This window comes from Dermacentor andersoni, chromosome 3 (genome assembly GCF_023375885.2).
Source record: "Dermacentor andersoni chromosome 3, qqDerAnde1_hic_scaffold, whole genome shotgun sequence".
Taxonomy (NCBI): Eukaryota; Metazoa; Arthropoda; class Arachnida; order Ixodida; family Ixodidae; genus Dermacentor; species Dermacentor andersoni.
The window spans coordinates 142,241,072-142,266,275 of NC_092816.1; the positions used below are offsets into that span (position 1 = coordinate 142,241,072).

General features: G+C 45.3%; 1 protein-coding gene across 2 annotated transcripts; it reads left to right on the plus strand.

Moving 5' to 3' along the window:
- The first annotated feature begins 9,746 nt into the window (after nucleotides 1-9,746).
- On the plus strand, nucleotides 9,747-23,400 carry LOC126525125 (uncharacterized). Of its 2 annotated transcripts, none has more exons than XM_055067555.2 (3): nucleotides 9,747-10,403; nucleotides 12,648-12,727; nucleotides 22,629-23,400. In XM_055067555.2, exons 1-3 carry the CDS (start codon nucleotides 10,352-10,354, stop codon nucleotides 23,226-23,228), a joined length of 732 nt encoding a protein of 243 aa, XP_054923530.2. In that variant the 5' UTR covers nucleotides 9,747-10,351; the 3' UTR covers nucleotides 23,229-23,400. The 2 variants fall into 2 exon arrangements, with proteins under 2 accessions (XP_054923530.2, XP_050029139.2); XM_050173182.3 differs by having other exon boundaries at nucleotides 9,748-10,403; nucleotides 12,651-12,727.
- The last annotated feature ends 1,804 nt before the right edge of the window (nucleotides 23,401-25,204 follow it).

A 25,204-nucleotide genomic window follows, 5' to 3' on the forward strand; every position in this document is an offset into this window, starting at 1 on the left:
TTCTTTTGGTTAATCATTTCCTCGAATGAAGGCTCGCCGTGACGCTGACAGATCCTCGGAACCATACACCCGTGATACGGGTTAGATAAGGTGGAAAATAAGATAATGCGAAACAGCGTCCATCATCAAACTCTGCAATAACCCTTAAACTCACAGGAACCTGACTGTCACCCGTTAACTCTTCTGGTTTTTCTCTACTTGTACAATCTTTTCGTGCAAAATTGCCAACTTGAAACAATAGTGAAAAGGATTTGAGAAATTAGGCGATCTACTAAGGAAGAGAGCCAAGGCAATAGCCAAACAGGAAGGAAAAGCGAAAATTAAAAAAAAAAATTAACCGTTGTTTATGAAAATATTTATGGATCAACTTTTATGGATCATCTTTTTATTTAAAAAGGAAGTAGAGAAAACACCGCCCGAAGTGAAGGACAATTCCGCGTGTTCTGAATGACGCTTCTACAGTTATCATTCGAGCCGCCTAACGAAGCCACTTCTGTGCTGTGCTTATGTAGGTGTTTTTCTAACATTTAGCGGTGGGCGCAGTATGTGTAGAATTGCAGCTTTCTACACCACACGCGGTTGTACGCGACTGGCGTCCACGCATCGTTGCGTAACTTCCCAAATAACAATATGATTCGGTTGTGGCACTTGTTAGAGCAGTAAGCGAGAGATCCAAAAGAACTGTTATTGTTCCGCAAATATATATTTCTGCATAATTCTTGCAGAGTTAATTCAGAGAACGGCACTATAATCGGATACAACTTAAGTCTGCAATTAAACACACGCCCACGGCGTCATAACCACTAGCCACTGTTCCTCCGCCCCCGAGGCTGAAAATATTTCGCACTTCAAACTTTTCCTGTTACCCAAATAAGGCGGTAACTACAAAAATAAAATCATTAGCGTGTAATCTTATACGTTTTCTCTCGCCTATCATATTAAAATGGCGAGTGCGTAATTCTTTATTCAACTAAATAAAATGCCTGCTTCGCTACAACTATTTGTTGTGAAGTTTCACTTCAGTTAACAGTGAAGTTTTATGAATAAAACGGGTTCGGCAGTGAAATTAACTACACCGCAGACTTTTGAAGAGACGAAATGCTCAGACGCCATGCATTTTGTAAATGTCTGTTGCATACCTCATTCCTTCCGCCGATGAAAAGACTCTTCAAGAACAGCAGACGCTCTGGAGGTATTAAGTACGACGCCATTTTGAAAAGGCCGTATGCCGACTATTTTGTTTGCTTCTGTGATTGTTTGGCAGAGTAACACAATTCCGCGCGGTCCGTGTGCCTTTGTTGCCAACTGCTGTTTTTTTTTTTAAGTTCTGTTCTACTAAAGTAACCTTTATTTTGCACTTTCGCTTCTTTACTTGTCCGTGGCAGTGTTGTTCCTGCGCTTCTTTCCAGCGCGAGTCCATTTGACGTGGTTCTTTGTTTGCCAAGTAAGTGAGAGGTGTATCGCAGAGGCCGTACCTGTAAAATACAGTTTATTTCATTTCACTTTGGTGTGTTTACACGTCTTTATGGCGAATGGCGGGCGTTATTCACATTTGTACTAGTAAAGGTACCCTCGCTCATGTGCATAGAAAAGTTACCTTGGTTTGCCCCCCCCCACCCCCCCCCCCCCGGATACAAATCCTGGGTACGTGCCTGACCCACGGTCATTATTTGTCCTCCCCTGAACAATGAGCATCGCTAGTGCTTTGTAGCGACGTTGTTTCGTGAATAAAATGTTGTCAGAAGATGACTGAACATAAACTTAGGTGATAAGAGCCAACGCACTCATTTCGCACAGCAAGATAAACATCAGGTGTGATTTTCAAAGCGCATTCAAACCTGCACTTATGATTCTTCCAACTATTAATTCTTAAAGTGCGCAAATTCAGCACACAAAACTACTGAGAAATAGCCTTGCTTATAAAACAAAGTGGCACTGTTGTACCTGTACGACAAAACACGAAGAATAAGACACGTCTCCAACCTGACAATGGCGCAACCTGACAACGACAATGGCGGCATGGCGACACTGCAATGACTAATATGGAACTAGAACTACGGTATGGCGACAACTCTATGGTGTCGGCGACATGACGACGATGGTATGAGGACCAAGAAGTGACGATGATGGAATTTTGGCACCAGAGTGATTTCGAGAGAAATGACAATGTCAGGACATTTGTTTTATGAAGACGGCAATACGTAAATAAATTCTGGGGCATTTTGTGCCAAAACTGAAATTTCACCACCTGAGGTTTGTGACGTGCACGAAACGCACTGCGAAAGGTAGTTATTCCATTTGGCCAACGTCGAAATACCACCGCCTGGGCCGAGATTCGATGCCACGCCGTCGACAATAATATGGCGCATGACGGCATGCAAACAATTGGATGGCAAGAAGTTTATAACGATGGTGGCTAGGCAGTGACGTCTTGGTGACAATCAGATGACGAAGCAGGAATACCGATGACGGTCTCCACAATGTAGCCACGAATGCCTTACGGCGGCCCTATGACAACAATACAATAACGACGATGGAATGACGACTCATTGACGATGAAACAACGAAGATGATAAGGCAATGACGGCATGGCAATGTAATAGAAATTATGAAATAATTACAATCAACTAAGAAGAGAACGGTGATGATGGCGTGACGGCGACGAATGAAAATGCAGTGAGGACGAGAAAATTAAGGCGGCGAAACGTTGATGACGTCATGACAACGAAATAATGAGCAAAATGGAATGAAGGGGATGAAATGAGGATGACGGAAGGTTGACTGCGTGACGACAACGGCGTGTCCGTGGTGGACTTCACGTAGGCGCTTATGCACATTGCCTGCCGTCCTGCGCCGCCACTGTTTGCACTAGATCTGGCGCCAGTTGGCATTATGAGCCGTGCCTGAAGTCTTGTAAGTGCATATATATATATATATATATATATATATATATATATATATATATATATATATATATATATCCACTGAGATACAGACCAAACCCAGCTTCAATCACGCTGAACCTAGTAGTAGGGTCGCCAAATAAATATTTGCTTTAACAGTCGGAGACGGTCTAACCATTGCCGAAACCGAGATGAACGTTTTGTGCCGATATTGCAATGCAACGAACTCTTTACGTTTGACACTGAAGAAAAACCTAAGGTTGCAATTGTCAGGCAGCTTTCGCATGGTTATAAGCAAGAAATGGCTGTATATGCATCTCTAAAGTGGTCATTGCGGGCGCCTTGGATAGATAGGACGCGCAAAGACGTCTACCCTCTACCGTGCATTGACAATGCTCTGGACAGCTTGCAAAGCGCTGAACTTTTTTCTTCGTTGGATTTACGCTCGAGCTACTGGCAGGTCCCGATGTCAGCAGTTGATCGTCCTGAAACTGCGTTCATTACTCCAGATGGTTTATACGAATTTAATGTGATGCCATTTGGCCTCTGCAATTCGCCTGCTACGTTTGAATGAATGATGGACAATATCTTGCGCGGTCTAAAAAGGAGCACGTGTTTATGCTACCTCGACGACATCGTTGTGTTCACCCCTGATTTCAGCGCGCATCTTCTTCGCCTTAGACAAGTGTTGGCGTCCTTGACCAACGCAGGCCTGCAACTGGACCTGAAAAAGTGCCAGTTCGCCGCGTACAAGCTCATGATTCTAGGTCACGCCGTATCACAAGACGGCATTTGCCCCGACCCATCCAAACTTCGCGCTGTGGCAGAGTTTCCTAAACCTAAGACACTCAAAGTACTTCGCGCTTTCATCGGCTTCTGTTCTTATTTCAGACGCTTTGTTCGCAATTTTGCCTTAATTATATCACCTCTGACACAACTCTTAAGTGGCGCCCACGACCTATCCTCCTGGTCTCCTGCATGCGACACCGCGTTCGTGACCTTACGCCGTCTCCTGACGTCTCCGCCTATACTGCGACTCTACGACCCCACCGCCCCAACTGAAGTGCATACCGATGCCAGTGGTATTGGCCTTGGCGCTGTCCTTGCGCAGTGCAAGCCTGGCTACTCCGAGTACGTCGTTGCTTACGCCAGTCGTGCGCTGACCAACGCGGAACGCATTTACAGCGTCACAGAAAAAGAATGCATGGCCATCGTTTGGCCACTCGGGAAGTTTCGCCCTTATTTATATGGCAGGCCTTTCCATGTCGTTACTGACCATGACGCCTTTTGTTGGTTACCCTCATTAACAGACCCGTCTAGACGCCTTGCCCGCTGGGCTCTGCGCATTCAAGAATACGACATACCCGTCATCTACCCCTCAGGTCGTAAGCACAGTGACGCTGACGCTCTGTCCCGCTCTCCGCTGCCAGCCGACACGGCCTCCCTCTCCACCATTGAGGCGGTATCCTCGGTCGACATCGACACCTTCGCATCAGAACAGCGCAAAGATCATTGGGTGGCCTCTCTTCTCGATCTACTTTCTGGCTCGCCTGCATCTCCCATCTCCCGCTCCCTGCGTTGCCAGGCTGCCCATTTTGCTGTCCGGGATAACCTCTTGTATCGACGAAACTACCAGCCCGATGGTCGCAAGTGGCTCCTGGTTATCCCTTAGACTTTGCGTTCCGACTTATGCGCGTCTTTCCATACTGACCCACAATGTGCACACGCAGGCGTTTTGGAGACGTATGGGCGCCTGCGGCAACGTGAAGACTGGCGAGGAATGTTTACTTTTGTCCAAAAGTTTGTCCGCTCGTGCCCGCAATGCCAACGCCGCATGTGTTGCGCCGCCATTTGTAACATAGCAACTTTGTTTGGCGATGGCAGAGTCCAGGTGATAGATAGGGTGGTTATGAGGATGAAGACGCGCTATTTTCTGCAGCAACTTGGGAATGACTGAATGAAGGAGTTTATTTATTGAGAAAATGGAGGAGCAAACATCGCTGGAAGCTCTTCTCAGCACATTGGGAAACAAGTGGGGGATAAAGAGAGGGAAAGCTGGAATCCGGGTGGCGGGTGAAGCCGCAGTTTAGGGTCGGGAGAATATAAGCGAGAGATTGTGTAACCGGTCGGATTCCAGTGTACATGTGTGCTGTGGCGAGTAAGTGATTGGGAGTCACCGCCCAGCATCCGTTCTTTGCGGTCGCATAAGTACCCGCCGTTCTCCGTAATATACGTTTAGTGAAAACCAATTTGGGTAATTACTAATTCATCGGCTATACCTTGCTGCGTATTCCTTAGTGGCAGGGTCTGTGGATTACAACTGCGCCGTCATGACAATTTGCAACCTAACCATGACGCTTGCAGTTACGGTTGCCATACTCGTGACTCTTGCTATTGCGTGGATACTATAAACTTGGGATCACTGCACAAGTTAGGGAAGAAACATTTTAAAACAGCGTTTCTCGCCTTACATACGCTCAATGCAAGCACCATTGCAGCATGTTACGGTGCGCGACCTTTCAAGACAGAGACGCGAACGCAAACATAAGAACGTGTTAGAAGACAGCGTGCCGTCTTCGGCCTCGGACCAAGCATATTCACGCCAACAACATATTAGAAACCATGCTGTCGTTTTTATGCAAGGAGGATATATACTTAAACTTCTCGACTGCCAGTCCAGCCGGCACCTACGGGAGCGCGTGAAGCCGCAGCCAGCGTTATTGCTAGAGAAACTGCTAGCAATATATTGCTAGAAATATTGCTAGGAACACAATGACGGGCGAAACCAGGAAAAAATTGGAAGCATTTCATTAGAGGGTGCCTGACTACTCTGTGTAGATTACGTATCACAATATTAGCAACAAAACATGATTATTAGAAAATATAATGCTTCATTCGAATTTTCGACTGGTGCTGTTGCTGCTATGTGCGCCGTATTGGAGATGGGTTGAGAGCTTGCATATACATCAAAGTAACATGAAAAATAGGAAAGGTGGCGCAAAAAACTCGTTTGAACCTTGCCATCTCCTCACATGTGCCTAGCGCCCTCTGGCGCTCCTTGGGCGTCGTCACATTAGCCTCTTGACAGCTGTAATTATCCGTAAACCCCCGCAAAAAACATTGCCGGAACTGCAGCGCTTAACCTTATCCTAACATGCAAGTCCTGAAGAGAGGCAGACAGAATAGTAGAGAGGGGCCAGGGAGAAGAGGCGCAGAATGGAGTACAACCGAGCTATTCGCGAAGCGAGGGAATAGCAGCCTTACCATTCTTCGGTCGCACCTCTTATACAGGGGGAAGGACGGTACAGGAAAAAAGTGACGGGAGAAGCTAACGAAACTCTACTACTATAGGCACGACAGCGGTTGCGGGCAAACTGAAGACAGTGTACTATATGTATCTGTCATTTCTAAAAAATAAACACCATGCAAGTGGACAATTGACTCAGGGCGTGCAGATGCGAAGGCGCAATTATTTACCGTAGGGCATAGGTGACACTACTGAAGTGGTCGCCTGTCAAATCAACACTAACGGGCCCGCCGCGGTAGCTTTACGGCTACCGGGAGCCAGATTTCAACGGGGGTGAAATTCAAAAACGGTCGTGCACTTTGATTCAGGGGCACGTTAAAGAACACCAGGCTGCCAAAGTTAATCCGGAGTACGTCACTACGGCGTGCCTCATAATCCGATAGTGTTTTGGCACGTGGAGCACCGTAATTCTGCCAACACGTCTGCCTCGATGCAATGTGCCACGTGAAGAAATGGCAATGCTGAATCTTTTCGCAGATTACAAACAATGGCGCACAACGCCTAAAGCAAACGCGGCTCGTTGTATATTGTGTAATACGCAAAGAGAAGTAGTGAACGCAAGGTAACATTTGGCCATGAACTCACTACTCTGGTATTGCACTGTAAGTTGAAGAAGTCATACATTCGCAGTAAGCATTACCGCTAATTACTTTAAATCAAAACAAACAACACAAAAAGCTTCGTTTACATCGATTCGCACAGTGCGTGAGACTCGCATATTCTTTTTTTAGGCTGAATTCATATGCTGAATAATGACGCTCATTAATGCAATTCTTTCATTCGCAGGGAGCAAAAGCGGCTGTTGTGTCCACGGTAGAATTGATTTAAAGAGCTTCAATCCCATGGCTATTACATCATTGCCAACTTCCGTGGGATCATAGTCGTCAAAATGGGATAAAAGTGACAGAGAAATCAGAAAGTTGATGAACGGCAAGAAGGCAGAAGCTTGCACAATATCTCAGGAAAATAAAATAACTTTTTGAGCAGCGTGGTCAGGGGGCTGTCTGATGGTTTCAACGTCTTTTAAGTATCCCCCAAACTATGAACAGAGCTAGGCGGACCAACATGCGGGCATGTTGAGAAAGGTGAAGCCGCTGGAAATCTCAGGATAGCGTTAGGATAAACGCAAAAGATATCCCGAAAATAAGAAACCATAACGTTGACAGGGTGCCCAAATTTTGGCACAAATAAATTGGCTGTTGAAGCAGTTGTGCTGAAACTGGATGGTGCGAAATAAGGCGAGAATGTCGGCAAGTGTTGTGGAGAGTTCAAGTACGTAGGTCCTGTGGCCGACGCCAGCGCCTCGGAGCTGTCAGGTAATTGCGCGTATAAGCGAGATGCCTGGTTGTCAGTCGTTACAGGGTGATTCGGGTCTGAAATATTGGACGTGCACTCCATCACAATAAATAATGCACTCTACGGTGTTATTCTTCGACGGTTGGTACTGATTCTCGGGCAATGGGGATGAGAAAAAATTGTCTCACGTGACGACTGTCACGTTCCTTGAACTGCCAACATTCCTTAGCCGCCGTAGTTGCTTAGCTTTTATTTGATTCGACTGCTAATCACGAGGTAGCGGGATCAAATCCCAGCCACTGCAGCCGTATTTTGATGGGGACGAAATGCGAAAACGCCTTTGTGCTTATTGTTAGGCGCACGTTAAAGAACTCTAAGTGGTGTAAATTGTTCTGGAATCCCCCACTTTGGCGTGCCTCATAATGAGATCGTGGTTTTGGCACGTAAGACCCCATAATTTCTTATGTAACATTCGCTAAGCAGGTCCTTGGCAGAAACACAACTCTGAAATACAAGTAAATGTCAAGGGTTGTGTGTAAGGTCCTTGAGTTGGAGAACAGACAAATTCCGCATATATTATTGCGCAATAAATTTAAATAGCGGCCTTCCTTCACACACGTGAATAACCTTGACAGAAGAATACTTTGGAAACTAACTGCAAATATGGTATACGTCATACCCAAGGGTGTACCCGGCCTGATGGCTAGTAAATGTGACGTAATATTATGAGCAGCTTCGTACATAGCATGCTAACGGACGACAACACAGAGACAGTTTGCTCAATTCTGGTGTCGTGACTTTTGCGTCAAGTTGCGAAACCAACATATCCATGCATATGTCTTAATACTTCAGCACATTTCCATTTGCAGCTGCTGTGGTAGCCCATGAATGACGACAGTAAAGGCGCTAGGGAAATAACTGGGGGCACCATAACGAAATTGACAGGTCAAAATGCAAAAGTATATACGATGTGCAAGTTAGCCTTCGGTATTTTAACTCATTCACCCGAGTTAACTTTTTAAAATTATCGCTGTAGATGGGTGTATTCACGTGTATCGCTGGGTGTATTCACATTAGTAAAATTCATTACTAGGATCTTCTTCAAGTTTATTCCCATCTGCTATTTTTCACTCGAATAGCAAAAGAGGGAAAATGCCTAATTTAAGTTTTCTTGATCATTACGCCTGCATACACAAGACTAGAATAAACAGTCATCAGTGTGTTTGGTTATTCTCACCCGAAAGTATCTAAAAGCTTGAACGAGATTATTAATTAAACATTAAATAACAATGAGCCCAGTAATTAATCGCGGGGTCTCCTGAGGTTATATTGACATGAGACTGCGCATGAGCAAACGCTACAAAAAGAGTCATTGAGTTCAAATGATCACTTAGCCAATAAAGGCGTTTAACCTCAATAATAAATGATCTCTGATTACGAAGAAGCTTGTTACTTATTTTGAGAAACGCCATTGAATAGTCCTTATTGGCGGTATTTATTTCTCCTGGCATATTTTGATTTTAATATCATCAGTAATATAATGTATATTGTGTATTGAATTACAGGCATAATGCCTGATTTACCGTAGAAATAGTACGGCTTGGAAAAGGATTATAGAGCTAGTCTGCGATATCACCATAAAAATTTTACGGAGTTTCGACTGAAGCATGGTAGTCGTTGGGAAAATTTGAAAAAAAAACAGTTCAGACATTTATCACTCTAGCTTAATTTAAGAAAAAAAAACAATACTATGAGATATTGAATGCGTGCGAAGCGTTCACAAACATTTCTTTGTCCGCACCAAAATGCCTATTCACTACCTCATGGGTTCCCATGTAATTCTTTAATAAAAGAATAAAGAAATCACACGATATTATTCGAGTAGTTTCACAAAGAAACATTGTTCTGTTGATGCAGTCATTGGTATATAACGTAGCACATATATATATCTTACCTTTACCCATGAGCCTAGATGTTGAAGCAAGACCGTAATACACGGATTCATTTATTTTTCTTTTATGCGTGTCCAATTGAAATGTGCTCCTGTTTAATATAGCATCATTCGGTATAAAGAATGTGTTTCGTATGAAGCATATCTGTATATAAATATCACAAATATCCGCAATATCACACTGTATACAGTAGAAAACTCGTTGTGCATATATAAAGAAAAAGAAAAGATGCCAATAATTGCTCGCGTCTAACAGGCATGATCCGTCCACTTTTAAGTACTGTGCCAAGTTTCAGCTGCGAGAACCTAAGTAAAAATAACTACTACAAAAGTTGGCTGCAATTGTGCTTTCAGGAGCACGTGCATGATGCAGTATTAAATTCATGCCGAATAAGTGCGTCATCTAGCTAAGCTGACTGAAATGTGGCCGCTCCATCTTGTTGCAATTGGAGTGGAGACATGAGTCGCCTGGCATGTGTCGGCACTGTGAGAGCACCATGTTAGATTGCACAGTGACAAGAAATGTGAATTTTTTCCTCCGTTGTTGTACACTGACGTGTGGTGCACTCACCATCTGTTGCAGCGACAGATTCAGCTTCGCAGCCAGAGGGAAGGCTCAATTTATTATGCTAGCCGTCGTAAAAAAAAAAGAAAGATTGGTTTGGTTGCCAGGTAAGGCGGACGGTTTGCTGCACACAGGTGTGTGACATGCGCGGACGAGGTTTGCGGACGAATCCCGTATGGTGAAAACTCCACGAACTGTAGTATCCACGTGGCTCCGCACGAACTTACAGAGCTCCCAGAGGGCGAGTGGTTGCGCACACTCTGTCAGTAACAGGTCCAGTCTACGTTTCAGCCGGCGAGTTCCATTCTACTTAGAACTCGGAAGAAAATATGCAGGCTGGCGCAGTCGTGCTTACCGTATCCTTTGCTGCTGTGGGATGGGGTGAGTGTGGGCAAAACCTTTGTTTCTGCAACCCGTTCACTGCAAAAAAAAAAGAAATAGCAAATACGATCTCTGACGCATTTAGTCATATTGATGAAAAAAAGAACGCTCATCTTGAATATTTGCATAAGATGCTGTTTTGGAGGAAATTCAGAAGCGCTACGGCCCAATATTTTAGCATGGAGACTCAACGTGGCTCGGTAGATTACAATGTAAGGGCACCAAAGTCATATGCGAGTCACTTCTTTTTGCTGTGCCGTAGTATCGAAAGTGCTTAATAAAGGGCGGTCGCTAGTGAATTGCTGCATTATTACCGGTTGTCCCCCTTAAGTTAAGACAAGCTTTCAAAAATGTGCGAATGCCACGTAGCTAAACAAAACCAAGGCAATGTTGTTGGCGGTTGCTTGGAGATGCTCAGACTACAATTTAAATTCCGCCTAATTACACAATCAGTCACAATTGTATACCAACATAAGATCTTCGGATCCAGATTTGTATTGCAGAGTACGTGGTATGTATATATCTTTTTCCAAGCGTTAGAGAAACATGTGAATGCACAAAAAGTGCCGCAAGTGGCGAGTCACACGTCAATATTTTCGTGTATTCGCAGGCTTCTTTCATGCTTGCACAAAGAACAAGCGGGATGGGAGTTTTGATGTTGCTCTATGATTTTCTCATTGACATTTTTCATTGATTCAGGACGCTTAGAGTGTATAAGAATTAGGGTTACTTATTTAATTAGTCGGAATGCAACAATATTTATAGTGTCCCCAAGCGATGGGAAACAACGTTACTATGGGTAACATGGCACTCGCATATTTTTAAAGTTTGGCTAAAGTTATGTGGGTCAACCGGTATACATGGTGTCCCGACCAACGTCAGCCCTATTGTTAAAAAGAAACTAAAACAGGCAGTATGCGGATTATGAGACAAATGGTGTCTAGTTATCGGTGCTTTCCCGCACCCAGGATAGTCATTGTGCATAGTTACCCCCATAATTAGAAAGGACTAATCAAATTATATTTAGTTTTCGAATTGAGGGCGTGATTTAGTCCGTGATATATTCCCATTAAGTTATGCGGAATTATTTTTTTCACGCAATTATTCTTTTCAAATTTTTCGGATAATTGCACAGAAAAACTATCATCCAAAGGATAGAAAGTTCGGCGAGTTCGTACGGTAACATTATCTTGGATTGTAGCGCGAAGGGACACGGAGACAGACTAGAACCAGACAGGACGAGCGCTAACTCTCAACAAAATTTTAATTCAAGCGATGAACATGTATATATATATATATATATATATATATATATATATATATATATATATATATATATATATATATATATATATATATATATATATATAGGTGATTGCAAAAAATCGCACCATAAGAAATTGACAAGGTATAAAGACATCAGCTAAATATGTCAGGAGGTAGGGAAGTCAAAGCGGAAACAACAAAAAGACACTACTTCAGAATAACGCGCGTGTTATGAAGATACTGAAATTCGCATTCTAACACAGACAAAGATGGATGGCTAACGCAAGTCTCTCCTCATCTTTTGATGTGGAATGCCTCGATTATTTCCCGTGTCGTTTGGAATTTGTTTCTTGAAAGAATTTTTGTGTCCTCCAACAAATGTTTACAACCGCAATTGAAACAATGTGACGCTAGATGTGAAGCATTGGTGTTGTTAAATGAAAGTTTCTCTTCCTTTAGGCTAATATAATGCACCTGCTGCTCTGTCTAATGTAAGTTTTCCCGCACTTGAGTGGAATCTGATAAACTATGCCAGTGGTACAAGGCACAATTATCATGGCAGATTATCCTGCTGGAGGTAATGGGCAGAGAAATGCGCGTCCCGTTATTACACACCTGTAGTGTACCTGCTTTTCTAAGCGTTTGGTTAAAGTTAACTGTTAGACTGTATATATATATATATATATATATATATATATATATAGTATTATTGCAGGTGCTGCACAGGCAACTAGCATCGCCGTTACTTCCTGACGATGCACTGAACAAACCATTCGCACCTTACGTAGGCTTGAATAATCTGTGCACGTACAGAGACACAGTAACATTACTATTATTTATGTTATTTCCAGTAGCCAAGCTGTGACTTTTAACGCTGTTGGACTGTCTTATATCCTGGGATGGTTGCTGTGGACAACCATCTGAACAATTATGGAGTTGGAAATTTTGCTAAACACTAACTACTGCTTTCATTCAAAGCAGGGTTTCCTTTCATGTGGCATCCCGGACGAGGACCGCCTGGATCTCTTGGGCCTCCTGGGCTTCTTGGCAAACATATGGTGAGGTTTTGTTTCCTTTATATTACGCTGAATACGTTCTCTATGACACTTTTTTATTGAAAGCTGATATTTCAATATTTTTCAAGTAAGAGTTTTTCAGCTGAGTACGTAGAAAATAGTGGTATTATTTGCAGAACAGTAAGGCTGGCGGGGGAGGGAGGTTCAACAGAGCACGTGAGCTGGAAGCTATATGGAAATATGATTTCGCCTATATGCGAAAAGTCGAGTTAATTAAGCCACATCGGCTAACAAGATAAAAAAGCAGGAATACGACCAATGATAGCAAACCAGATTTTTTTCGCCATGAGTGGCTGATAACGCAAAATTATTAGAATACAGATAATGCGAAATTTTGCACAATACTGGCCTTGCATTTCATTCGTGATTTCTTTATTATTCCTTCCTTCGTGTATCGTTGTTCTCTGCAATATGTCCCACTATTCTCACAGAGATGAATGCATATAGTTATGACAATTTACTTAATATTCGTGAAGGAGCGAAAAGAATATTCATAACAGGAACACAACACATAAATTAAAAGTAAGCATTACAGCAAGAAAATGGGGGTCACGAGGGTCACAGAATACAGCGCTGCTGATTTTATGGAAGAAATGCCTTTAGCAGCTGTGATCTATGTATACATATATTGTCATAGTCGGTAAGAAGAGGGCGCTGATGGTAGCCTTGGAGATGACGAAGCAGAGCTTAGGATGATCGCGGCTGTACACTTGTTGGCTCCGCTATTAAAAGCCATCTGTGAATAGACGCACGCTTCTTTCTTCCCGTAACATCATTGGTCGAGTTGCTGGGTAATCACTCCACAGCGGACGTAACTTGGACGATCATCCTGGCCCAGCCTCGCGACCCCGACCCTGGCAGGTTTTCCGGGGTTCACAACGTTGACGTCAATGTAGACTGGCTACAGAATTACGAATGGGTCAGCGCACACAACAGGTGGGATAGCACGTTCATGCTGGCTAATATAATCTACCTAAAGAAAAACAACACGGGTCTGGTTCGAGACACACGAAGAAGAGATTACAAGTTGAGACCAGTGCAAACAGAAGCTTAGAGATTTGTTCGGCAAGCCCGTTGGCCGCCAACGTGCTGCGAAGAAGGACATTGGGACCCTTGCACAGACGTCCACTGAATCTTACTTGGCGTACATCGAGGACGTCCTCGATGTACGCCGATGTTTAACCTGTTTGTTTACAAGAACATAACAACAGCCAATGCGATCATTCACGAATTTCGCCGCTTTGAAGACGCGACGAGCCGCCGCATAGTTCAACAATTTACACCTCTGCCCAATACCGCAGCTTCATCGACGTGCGAAGACATTTGTCCACCGCGTGAGCCCACCTCCTCCAAGAACGTCGTACGTATCGTTCGGTGCGAAATCGTAGCAGCGTCTCCTGCTCACCTGTACCTGATGGAGACTATGTCAGTGCTCAGTCCTCCTTTCTCACAATGTCTCCTTCACACACACCATCGTTTCTGTAGCGGACAATCAGACATGTCTTCCCATCCTAAATTTCAGACAGTGCCCACAAGTACTTCCTGCAGGCATCTCCCTTTACACGTTGTCGCCGTTGCACGAGTGCCACCATTCCGCTCTATCTGTTATGGCGTCTTCGACCAGTGCAGCTGCTACGCCTTTTGCATCTGCCCTGACCGACGATTTACAAAGATGGTTGCACCGGACCTCTCAGCCCATCAAGCCGCAGGGATCAGTGGCCTCCCAGAGTCGTACTGCGACATTTTCGACCTGAACGATGGCCCTTTGCGTCAAACTACGGTCGTCAAGCATCGTATAAATACCGGCGTTGCAGCACCTGTTCGCCGACACCCATACCGGGTGTCCTCATGAGAGCGACAAGTTATGCAGACCGAGGTTGGCAAAATGCTTGCCAAAGGGATTATTGAACACTCTTCTAGCCCGTGGGCTTCCCCTGTTGTTCTCATCAAAAAGAAGGATAACAGCTGGCGTTTCTCATTTGACTACCGTCATTTAAAAGCGATCACCAAGAAAGATGTATGCACACTTCCCGCATTGGCGATGCCCTGGATTGTCTCCACGGTGCCACTGATTTTTTATGGATAGACATTCGGTCTGGATATTGGCTAATTGCCGTGGATGGAATGGACCTCGCAAAGACCGTATTCGTCAAACCAGACAGCCTGTATCCGTTCCGGGTAATGCCAGACGGCCTGTATGAGTTCCGGGTAATACCACCAGCCGTCGTTCGCCACGCCTGGGTCAACGCCGCAAAACGACGCTACGGCACGGCCGCAGTTTCGTAGAACCGACGTATAGCGCACCGTCGATAGGCGACCACTTTGTTCTCACAGCGGAAACGCTGGCCATATTTCGCGTAATTGCTGGCATCGCGACACATCATTTCGACCTCATCATACGTGGTCCTATGGTCGACGTGCGAATGACGATTTTATGCTACGCCGCGACGTCACTGCTTTTCGGGGACCTCCAATAGCACACCCGAATGATGAATCCGAATGATGAAGTCCGATTTCGGCCGTCGTTCGCGCTCTCCAACCACTCCACGTCAGATGGCTTCACCACTGGACGTACTTTTGCTGACCTCCGAGGGCGAAGGTCGCCCAGCGCACGCCCGTGAAGCTGAAGGCGGCGAACTCTGGGAGTAAGCTTGCATTGCCGCCGCACGTCAATAAAAAGCTCCGAACACTCCCGCTGCAGAACGCTGTGAAGCCGATAAACACCGAAGAAATTATGAGCGCCAACATTTTCGTGGATGGGCAGCCGGTGACAGCGTTAGTCGACACTGGTGCCGACTTCTCTATAACGAGTCAGGAACTCAACCGCCTCCTGAAGAAAGTAAAGACGCCATAGACGGGACCTCACATAAGGACGGCAGGTGGCCAATTACTGATGCCTAGTGGAAAATGTGCTTCTAGAATCATTATCGGGGATTCTTCTTTCGTGGCCGCTTTCATCTTTCTTCCTGTGTGCTGTAAGGATCTCATTATTGGAATGGATTTTCTGAAAGAATATGGCGCCGTAATTAACATCCCGGAGAGCATGGTAAAGTTTTATAAGAATCCTGGTTTAGTGCATTGCTTATCGCCCCAACACCACTCCTTTCGTCTAGTAGAAGACGACGTTGTCGTCCTACCTCAATCATGTACCCTTCTTTCGGTAGCCTGTGACGAAACTTTTCATTGCGAAGGCGTTGCCGACCAAATAACCGCGTATTTGTTCACTCGTGGTATTTTGGCGGCACGAGGAATCATAAACGTCACCGACGGACGCACGAACCAGTTGCTAACAAATTTTAGCGCAGAGCGACGGCACCTTCCAAAGGGCACGGCTGTGGCTTATTTGGCCAGTGTTGCGGATGTCCACGACTGCTGTTCACTATTCGAAGAAGCGCCTATGCAAGACCCTGCTCCTGTATTTGACGTCAGCACTGCTATATCGCCGCACGAACGAGAACAGCTTCTTACGTTACTGGCCAAATTCAGCGACTGCTTTGCGTCGACGTCCAGCATCGGTCGGGCAGCTCTAACAAAGCGCCGTATAATTACAGAGGATACGGCAAGGCCGATTCACCAAAATCCTTAGCGTGTTGCTCCCAGACATCATGAAGTCATACAACAAGTGACAAAAATGCTTGAAGACGACGTGATCCAACCATCAATGAGCCCGTGGGTATCTCCTGTAGTTCTACTCAAGAAAGAAAGACGGCAGCTTGCGCTTCTGTGTGGACTACTGAAAACTAAATTAGCTGGCAAAGACGTGTACCCTCTTACCCGGATAGACGATTCACTCGACAGGCGTCGACACGCACGTTACTTCCCTTCAATCGATTTAAAAAGCGGATATTGCCAAATTGAGGTAGACCCGAGACAGGGTGAGAAAACTGCTTTTGTGACAGCAGACGGCCTATACAAATTTAAGGTCTTGCCTTTCGGCTTGTGCTCTGCCCCTGCTACGTTCCAACGCCTCTTGGATGCTGTGCTTTCAGGCCTGAAGTGGAAAACCTGCTTACTGTACCTCGACGACGTCATCGTGTTCGCCGCAACATTTGAAGAACACCTCGAACGGCTTGAAGAGGTTCTGCAGTTGATCCGGTCCAACGGGCTTACCTTGAAACTGGAGAAGTGCCACTTTGGCTTTGCAGAGCTACAGTGTTTTGGTCGCGTCGTCAGCCACGCAGGTGTCCACCCGGATTCCGAAAAAATTGCCGCCGTCGCATAGTTTCTCGTACCATCCAATAAAAAGGCTGTCAGGCGCTTCCTCAGCCTGTGTGCCTATTACCGGCGGGTTATTGCAGGCTTTGCTCAAATGGTGTCGCCGTTAACTCGCCTCACAAGAGACGACGTCGCTTTTGTATGGGGCGACGACGAGCAAGGTGCATTCAACGACTTGCGGCAACGGTTCCAGGCGCCTCCAGTGCTTGCTCACTTTGTGGAGACCGCTCCTACATTGCTCCACACTGATGCCAGCAATGTTGGCTTAGGAGTTGTTCTTGCGCAGCGGCAAGAGGACACACAAAGAGTGCTTGCCTATGCAAGTAAACCACTTTCACGCACAGAGGCTAATTACTCCAAAACTGAGAAAGAATGCCTCGCGGTGGTATGGGCAGTTACGAAATTTCGCCCATAATTGTATGGCTGCCACTTCACAGTTATCAGGGACCACCATTCACTGTGTTGGCTGAGAAACCTTAAAGATCCTTCGGGACGTCTGGAGCGTTGGAGGCTAAGGCTGCAAAACTTTGACATGACTATCATGTACAAGTCGGGGAAAAGGAATGCGGATGCTGACTGCCTCTTTCGATCGGCGATTGAGTCATTTGCTCCTCTCGAAGAAGAAGGCTTAGCATTTATTTGTGTTCTGGACGCATCTGCCATCGCGCAACCACAACGGGATGACCTTGAGTTGCTTGAACTCATCAATTACCTAGAGGGCAGATCTGCCGAACGCCCTCGAGATTTCGCAAGAGGACTGTTGTCATTTTTGTTTGCGAGCCAAAGTACTTTACAAAAGAAACTTTTATTCGGCCGGGTCCCCCTATCTGCTTGTCATTCCTGCGGCTCTTTGCACGGAAGTACTTCAAGCCTGTCACAACGAGGTGACTTCTGGTCCCCTAGACTACAGAAGAACGATGGCCAGAGTGCCACAAAGGTACTACCGGGCGAGACTTACCACCGCCGTGAAGCATCACGTTCGCACTTGCCTCGACTACCAGAGGCGCAAGTCGCCTCTGTCGAAACCAGCCGGCCTCCTACAGCCCGTCCAGGTTCCTCGAACACCATTTGATCAAATTGGATTGGATATTTTGGGCCCACTTCCTACTTCTACTGCAGGCGATCGCTTTGTTATCGTCGCAAATGACTATTTTACACGTTACACTGAAACAAAGGCAATCCAGAGAAGTACAGCAGCCGAGGTGGCGCGATTTTCCATTGAGCATGTCGTGTTGCGACACGGCGCACCAACCGTCATCATAACAGATCGACGAAGCGCATTCACGGCTGCACTTTTAGATCAGGTCTTGCTGCTAAGTGGAATGGCTCATCGGAAGTCAACCACCTACCATCCACAAGCCAATACATTAGCAGAGCGCCTAAAGAAAACAATTGAAGACATGCTCTCAATGTACGTGGATGTCGAACATAAAAATTGGGATGACATATCACCTTTGCCTATAACACGGCGAAACAAGAGACGACGCGCATGACTCCGTTCACCCTTGTTCACGGAGGGTATGTACGAACGATGTTGGATGTGATGCTTCCACAAGACTTTGACGACGCTGACACGGACGGCGATGTGTTTACGCAACGCGCAGAAGAGGCTCGGCAACTCGCGCGCTTTATGATCGGCCAGCAGCAAGACGACGACGCGGGCCTCTATGATCGCCACCGTAGAATATTAAGCTTTGAAGTCGACGACAGAGTGTGGGTTTCGACACCCATACGGAAACGAGGCCTCTCCGAGAAACTGTTAAGGCGATACTTCAAACCTTATCGAGTATTGCGGCGACTCGGTGATCTCACGTACAAGGTCGTTCCCGATAGTCCCAATTGGACGCGGCGCCGCTCATAGTGTCCTGAACTTGTGCGCGTTGTCAGCATGAAGCCGTATGTGAGCCAATAACTAATCCAGAGGGCCTTACTTCCGCGAGTGATATTTCTGGTTTAGCATCGGGGCGATGCTCTTTCAGGGATGGACAAATGATGCGTCTATTTTAAACTGAAGAGAACGACGATGAGGGCATGAAGAGGCTCCGTCTAGTGGGTGGCGGAGATTGGGCGAGGACGAAGAAGGCGTGCCTCTGTACCGTTTATTGTTGAAAAGGTTATCCTGTTCTTGAAGAACGTCTCCCTCTCCTCTGTGCGCGTTTATCCGCGACAATATATATATATATATATATATATATATATATTTATGGATTAGTTGTTGCTGGTTTCAAAAGGGGAGCGGAGGAGTCGGGAGGATAGTGCAATAAAGCTCTCCTTTCCTTGAAACGTGGGCCGGGTCTTAAACCGTAGCGGCATGCTCAGCCAGCCCGACAGCCCAGAGCTGTTCTCCTGGGAATTTTTTGAACAATATAGCCTCCCACTGCTCGGGGGTATTTATTTTAGCATTGTGGTATTGCTGTGTAATGTGATGGAGGTCTGCACGTGACGTATTGCACGTCTTACAGTGCGACAGTGAGAGCCTCCCACAACACTCTTCTATTCTGCAATTAGTGTAGGAAAAAGTACTATTCCAACAGTCGTCTCGCTCCATTGCGGAAAGGGAGTAAACCACTATATGGAGGTGCCGCGAACTCTGACCAGCCTTAATGACCGCATAATTTGTGGATAATATTATAACTGGAGGTGCATAATATGGAACTACATTAGTCTTTCGTAGGTGATTCTATATCTCACCGAGGAAAGATAAACTTGTTAACTATAAACCAGGTAGCCAGTCGAAATTATGTGTGGATTTTCCCGGTTAGTCGGAGTATGCGATCCCACACAATTTTCATGTATTTATTAATAGCTATAAAAAATTTATAAACTAAGCGTTTAACCTCTGGTGCAGCACTTTCTAAGTTATGCCTGAGGGCTGGCAAAGTTTTGCCTGAAGGGGACGCATGACTTTGTCATATCGGCATTCCAAGGTTGACCCTGGAGAACCTGCCCCACCGAGATACCTAAAAGCTTCTACCTTAAGGACCACAACATCCTCAATAGCAGTAGATTAACAAAGAACATGTCTTCTAGACATGCTCATGAATACTGTTTTCATCAAAGGGAAAAATTTGGTGAGTCGGTATTAAAACATGGCTAAATTCAGAGCTTGAACTGCTGGGACACAGGCTAAGCCTTGCTTCCATACCGACGCAGCCTTTTTCACTTCTGACAGGAAGCAGCGTTTTGTCTTTTCTTGTGCCTTATTCTGTTTTCAAGCAGGTCGCGCTTTGAATTTAGCCATACTGTTTTGCTGAGCTTGACTTCTGGTTGCAACTCATTTGTACAAAAACATTTACATACTAAACGTATTCGTCTTTGTGTTTAAGAGTTGCGCCAATGAACTGTTTAGTAGGATACACCGACCATGTGGGAGAAGTACAACATGTGAAATCATGACCTGCCGTGCTGTGCTGCGACGATATATTCCGCAAAAAAAACTGTAATTCATTTTGTACAAGCCCTATGGTTCGTATTACTTTCGTTCTTTTGTATGCCATTAGATTTCAAATACAAAGTGTTAGGCTTAGTTAACTTTCTTTTTATATGTGAGGCCAGGGCTTGTCCACTCATATTCAGAACATTATTTTGTTATTTTGTTTCGTGAGCTCGCATTCAATGTATTGGTATCCAGCGTTCATTGCTTCCTGTGGCCTTAGAGTGCGTGCTTATTTTTTATTCTTCCGCCGTTTCCGTACGCAAGCAAAGGCTGTTAGGCCATGAGGGTTTTGAACAACCTCAAATTGCAGTTTTCATATTACCGCATACATCGCTGCATCAAAGGTTTTTGATTAGAAAGCGTCAAATAGCTCGTTGAGCGAAAATTCTGGCGTCCGGCGTCTGTAGCAATGGAATAGCACCTGAATTCCCATTGGCTGTGACGCCATGCCACGAGCGCGGCTCGACGGAGCACAGCGGGCGAAAGGGAACACTTGCTTTTCCCATAGCGCCCCAGGTCTTGCGTGAGGGAAGAGGCCATCGCCGCGACGCCACGTCACCCTCGCTCTCGCTATCGCAAGCCTGTGTTATCCGCGTGTTTCTTGTCCAAGCAAGCTATCGCCTGAGTTAGAAATGTGCCTTGCTAAGGTCAAATCAAAACGCACCAAGCATCTCAGCACACTCGCTTGCACGCGAGGAGTTCATAACTTGAAGGACCGGCTAGCAGAGCTGAATTGGACGTTAATGCTTTTGCATTGACAACTCATAAGAAGTGCTTAGGTGTCCTCAAAGATTTTTCACGAATATATGCCGTGAAGTAGAGGAAAAAGAAAAGTCAGCTGGAAAACTGTTAGGCCATTTCGCCAAGTAAACTTGTGCCCTTGTATTCGTCGAATGGGGGACTTATTTACAATCTAAGGTTTCTCGCTGTTGGCTGTTGCGTGCGTACTCTGGTACGTAACTGAAAGTGAATAGAAAGAGTTTTAACGGTAATGAATGGTTAACTGATGCAAGAAACAAAAGTCACGTATCGAGCCCTGCCACTAAAATAGCGCTATTTTGGTCTTTTAAAAGAAACTAAATCGAAACGTTGCCGAAAACGTTCAACGAGTGTTCAACTCATGAACATAACAAGCATTGCGCAATGAAGAAAAAACAGCGGAAAGCTGTGTCCGGTGTTCCTATGTTTCCGATGTCCGTGAGCATTCCTTATGGAATAATCAATTATAGTTGTTAGAGGGCAATTATCAATCCATCATGCAGTTATCCATTTAACATTCGCACTAGTATGGTCATTGAAGCCCCACTATGCGTGTGACTCGACCTGCTTTCACTGCTCTAGCACGGCTCTCAGAAAAATGATAAGTCTGATCGTTTTAGAAAAGAGCTCACCTAAATTATTTTTTTTATACACACATTCAATATTGCCATATTACACACGCAAAATGCTGTCATTCAGTGGTGGTAGCTACGCGCCATTTGGATAACCCTGCATGCTCCCCTGTTTGACTGAACAGCGAGCAGGAGTGTTAGTGGCTGCGAAAACGTGTTTTTTTTTTTCTTGGATCATCCTGTACGACCCAAGTATTATGTCACAGCCAACACCAAACGCCCACGCCATGAATGCATATAATGGTTGAACAAATCAGCGCGACAGCGCAGGCACGTGATTTGTGCTACATTAAGATAATCTTTCAGCATGAACTGTCTTCCTTAACAAACTAAAACTAGTGAAACGAAACTTTTCTTTTCACGCATTCATAGCAGATATGACACTTTGCTCAAAATAAAACGCACATGGAATGTTTTCACGCATAAACACTACATCTGATATGGTATGTCGTACGCCATGTTTCGGCGTTGGGAATTCCGTGTGTCGCGATAATGCTAGTAGCCTTAAAGTCTGCATTGATTGCAAGAGGGGTTCTGTCAGAGTTCTGGTGATCGCGGTAAAATTAGACTGATGGTACGAGCCAAATTACATCATTGTAGCCACTAAGAAAATTTTTGTACGTCTCATCAGCATATTTGCTTTAAAATACTTAATGGCAGTACGTACAATAATTGAGCCCACATTAGTAATTGGCTTATCCAGAAAAAACTTTTTTACCGCCTTTCATGAAAACTTATTTTTCGTTTGAGAAAGAAAAGTCTAGAATGCATACTGTAGAAAACAGTAAGTCGTTAGTGCTTTTCTTGAGTGTAATAAATGGTAATCACATTGACCTCACAGCCACCTGGCATCTGGAAGAATATTCACGGTAATGGTTCACCCGGACATCACCACCGACCGCACAATCCGCCACCTCTTCCGCCACCACCTCCAGCAACAGAAGCAACGACATCTGGTTCGGAAGATGCAGACACCTCCTCTGTAACAGACGCTTCGACGACTCCACTGAGCACATTGCCGCCTAGCGAAGAGGCTACGGAGGTCACCAATGCAGTAACAAATGACATCGCATCAGACAGCTCGACTGAGATACAAGCAGATGTCTCGACACCGGTAGCCACACCGGAATCTGCTACGAATGAGAACGTTTCAGAAGGTGCCACGGATACTACTGCGGATACAAGTACCTCTGATGGAGAAGCAGGGACGGCAACTGAGATTGAAACAGGCGAGCTTCCAACAGAGGGTGCAGAAGAGACACCCACAAGTGACGCCACCGCGGAGAGTGCGCCAGTACAGGATACAGATGCAGCTACAAATTCTCACTCCACAGACACAGACACTACAGGGGGTGGTGCGGCAACGGAAAGCAGTCCAGAAGGTAGCGAATCTCCCTCAGTAAACGATGCTACCAATGACAGCTCAGCTACGAGCATTTGATGCTGGAGACATTCATTGAACAGCAGGAGTGGTAAGAAGCTAATAAAGAATCACAGTCCTGTGCCTACTTATATTAAGGCAGTGCCATGAAGGCCCTGCAAATTTCGTTTTGAAGGCTGCAATGGAAACTGCGCTTTTGCTCGAAATACACGGCCAAATTACTGTTTCAAAACTGCGCTGTTTTATGTAGCGGGGGTGGGGCCCGGGGGCTTCTATACAGTGTTATGATTCATGCGCATATCCTTCAAACAATAGGACCCAAATTCTCTACCGCAGTTTTCGTTTTTCTGTTGTATTTCTACATCATAAAACCTTAACGCAACAAATATACGTGGGATTTTGCATATATTCTTTGTTCACAGCAAGTAGGTTACGAGCACCCGCGGAAAGCGTCATCATCTCCTATCTAGGGCAAAATAAGTGGAGCTTTTATAATTGGTAAATTTCGTATTCCTATGTCTCTACTATTCAACCATGCTAGAATAACATGGTCTTAATGTTTGTCAGTTGCACCAACACCATGTCGCAGTAGAGAAGTCGTGATGAACGATGAACTTAAAATTTGAAGCACACTCTCTATCCATAGTGACAGGACAGCATAGTTTTTTCATTATGTACACTATCATTTGTACTCTTAACTGTCTTTGTTAATTTATTGGGAGGCTTACCCCAATTTACAAATGAAACAATCAACCAGCTGTCTTTGGGGAGTTAAACCCTTTCTGTCGACTATCTTGTTGGAGATTCATGATCATCATCATCATCATCATCATCAGCCTGGTTACGCCCATTGTAGCGCAAAGGCCTCTCCCATACGTCTCCAACTACCCCGGTCAAGTACTAATTGTGGCCATGTTGTCCCTGCAAATTTCTTAATCTCATCCGCCCACCTAACTTTCTGCCGCACCCTGCTACGCTTCCCTTCCCTTGGAATCCAGTCCGTAAACCTTAATGACCACCGGTTATCTTCCCTCCTCATTAAATGTCCTGCCCAAGCTCATTTCTTTTTCTTGATTTCAACTAAGATATCATTAACTCGCGTTTGTTCGCTCACCCAATCTGCCCTTTTCTTATCCCTTTACGTTGCACCTATCATTCTTCTTTCCATAGGTCGTTGCGTCGTCCTCAATTTAAGTAGAACCCTTTTCGTAAGCCACCAGGTTTCTGCCCGTACGTGAACACTGGTAAGACACAGCTGTTAAATACTTTTCTCTTGAGGGATATTAACAACCTGCTGTTCATTATCTGAGAATGCCTGCCAAACGCACTCCAGCCCTTTCTTATTCTTCTGATTATTTCCGTCGCATGATCCGGATCCGCCGTCACTACCTGCCCTAAGTAGATGTATTCCCTTGCCACTTCCAGTGCCTCGCTATCCATTGTAAATTGCTGTTTTCTTCCGAGACTGTCAAACATTACTTTAGTTTTCTGCAGATTAATTTTTAGACCCACTCTTCTGCTTTGCCTCTCCAGGTCAGTGAGCATGCATTGCAATTATTACCTTGGATGACGACAAAGTCAGCACAACGCCGCACAACTGCTGCGTATTAAAGGAGTGCTGAAATATGTGTGCCGGTCCTTGAGATAGGGCGGTCTAAGGCTACTCCGAGCGTGAGCTGTCACAAGGAAAGATGAGGAAGTGGCACCGAGAGCATGCTCCGAGCGTTTCAAAGAGTTAGAGTAATAACTGGTGCCTTTCAAGACCTCTGGAACTTTCCTTTAGGAAAGTTTTACGTTAAAGCGCCCCAGGTGATCGTAAAATCTGTGACTGTTCTTCGCGCGATGGCGCTGCGGCAGTACTAGGGAGCCTGATGAATTGCTGGGCGATACGGCGGGAATTTGCTTGTTTGAATCGCCGACACTCTTTAACGATGGTGTCCATGGTAGCACAGCTCCTGAACACCAAGAGGTTTCGTCGGCGATACCTTTGAGTATGTGCCCGACCTTGACAGCTTCGGACATGTTACCGTCTTACT

Bases quoted from the DNA above. Each gene is read 5' to 3' on its own strand.
- LOC126525125 (XM_055067555.2), top strand. From the start codon at position 10,352: ATGCAGGCTGGCGCAGTCGTGCTTACCGTATCCTTTGCTGCTGTGGGA. The intron at 10,404-12,647 runs GTGAGTGTGGGC...TTTCATTCAAAG, and splicing joins CTTTGCTGCTGTGGGATGGG to CAGGGTTTCCTTTCATGTGG. The intron at 12,728-22,628 runs GTGAGGTTTTGT...TTGACCTCACAG, and splicing joins GGCTTCTTGGCAAACATATG to CCACCTGGCATCTGGAAGAA.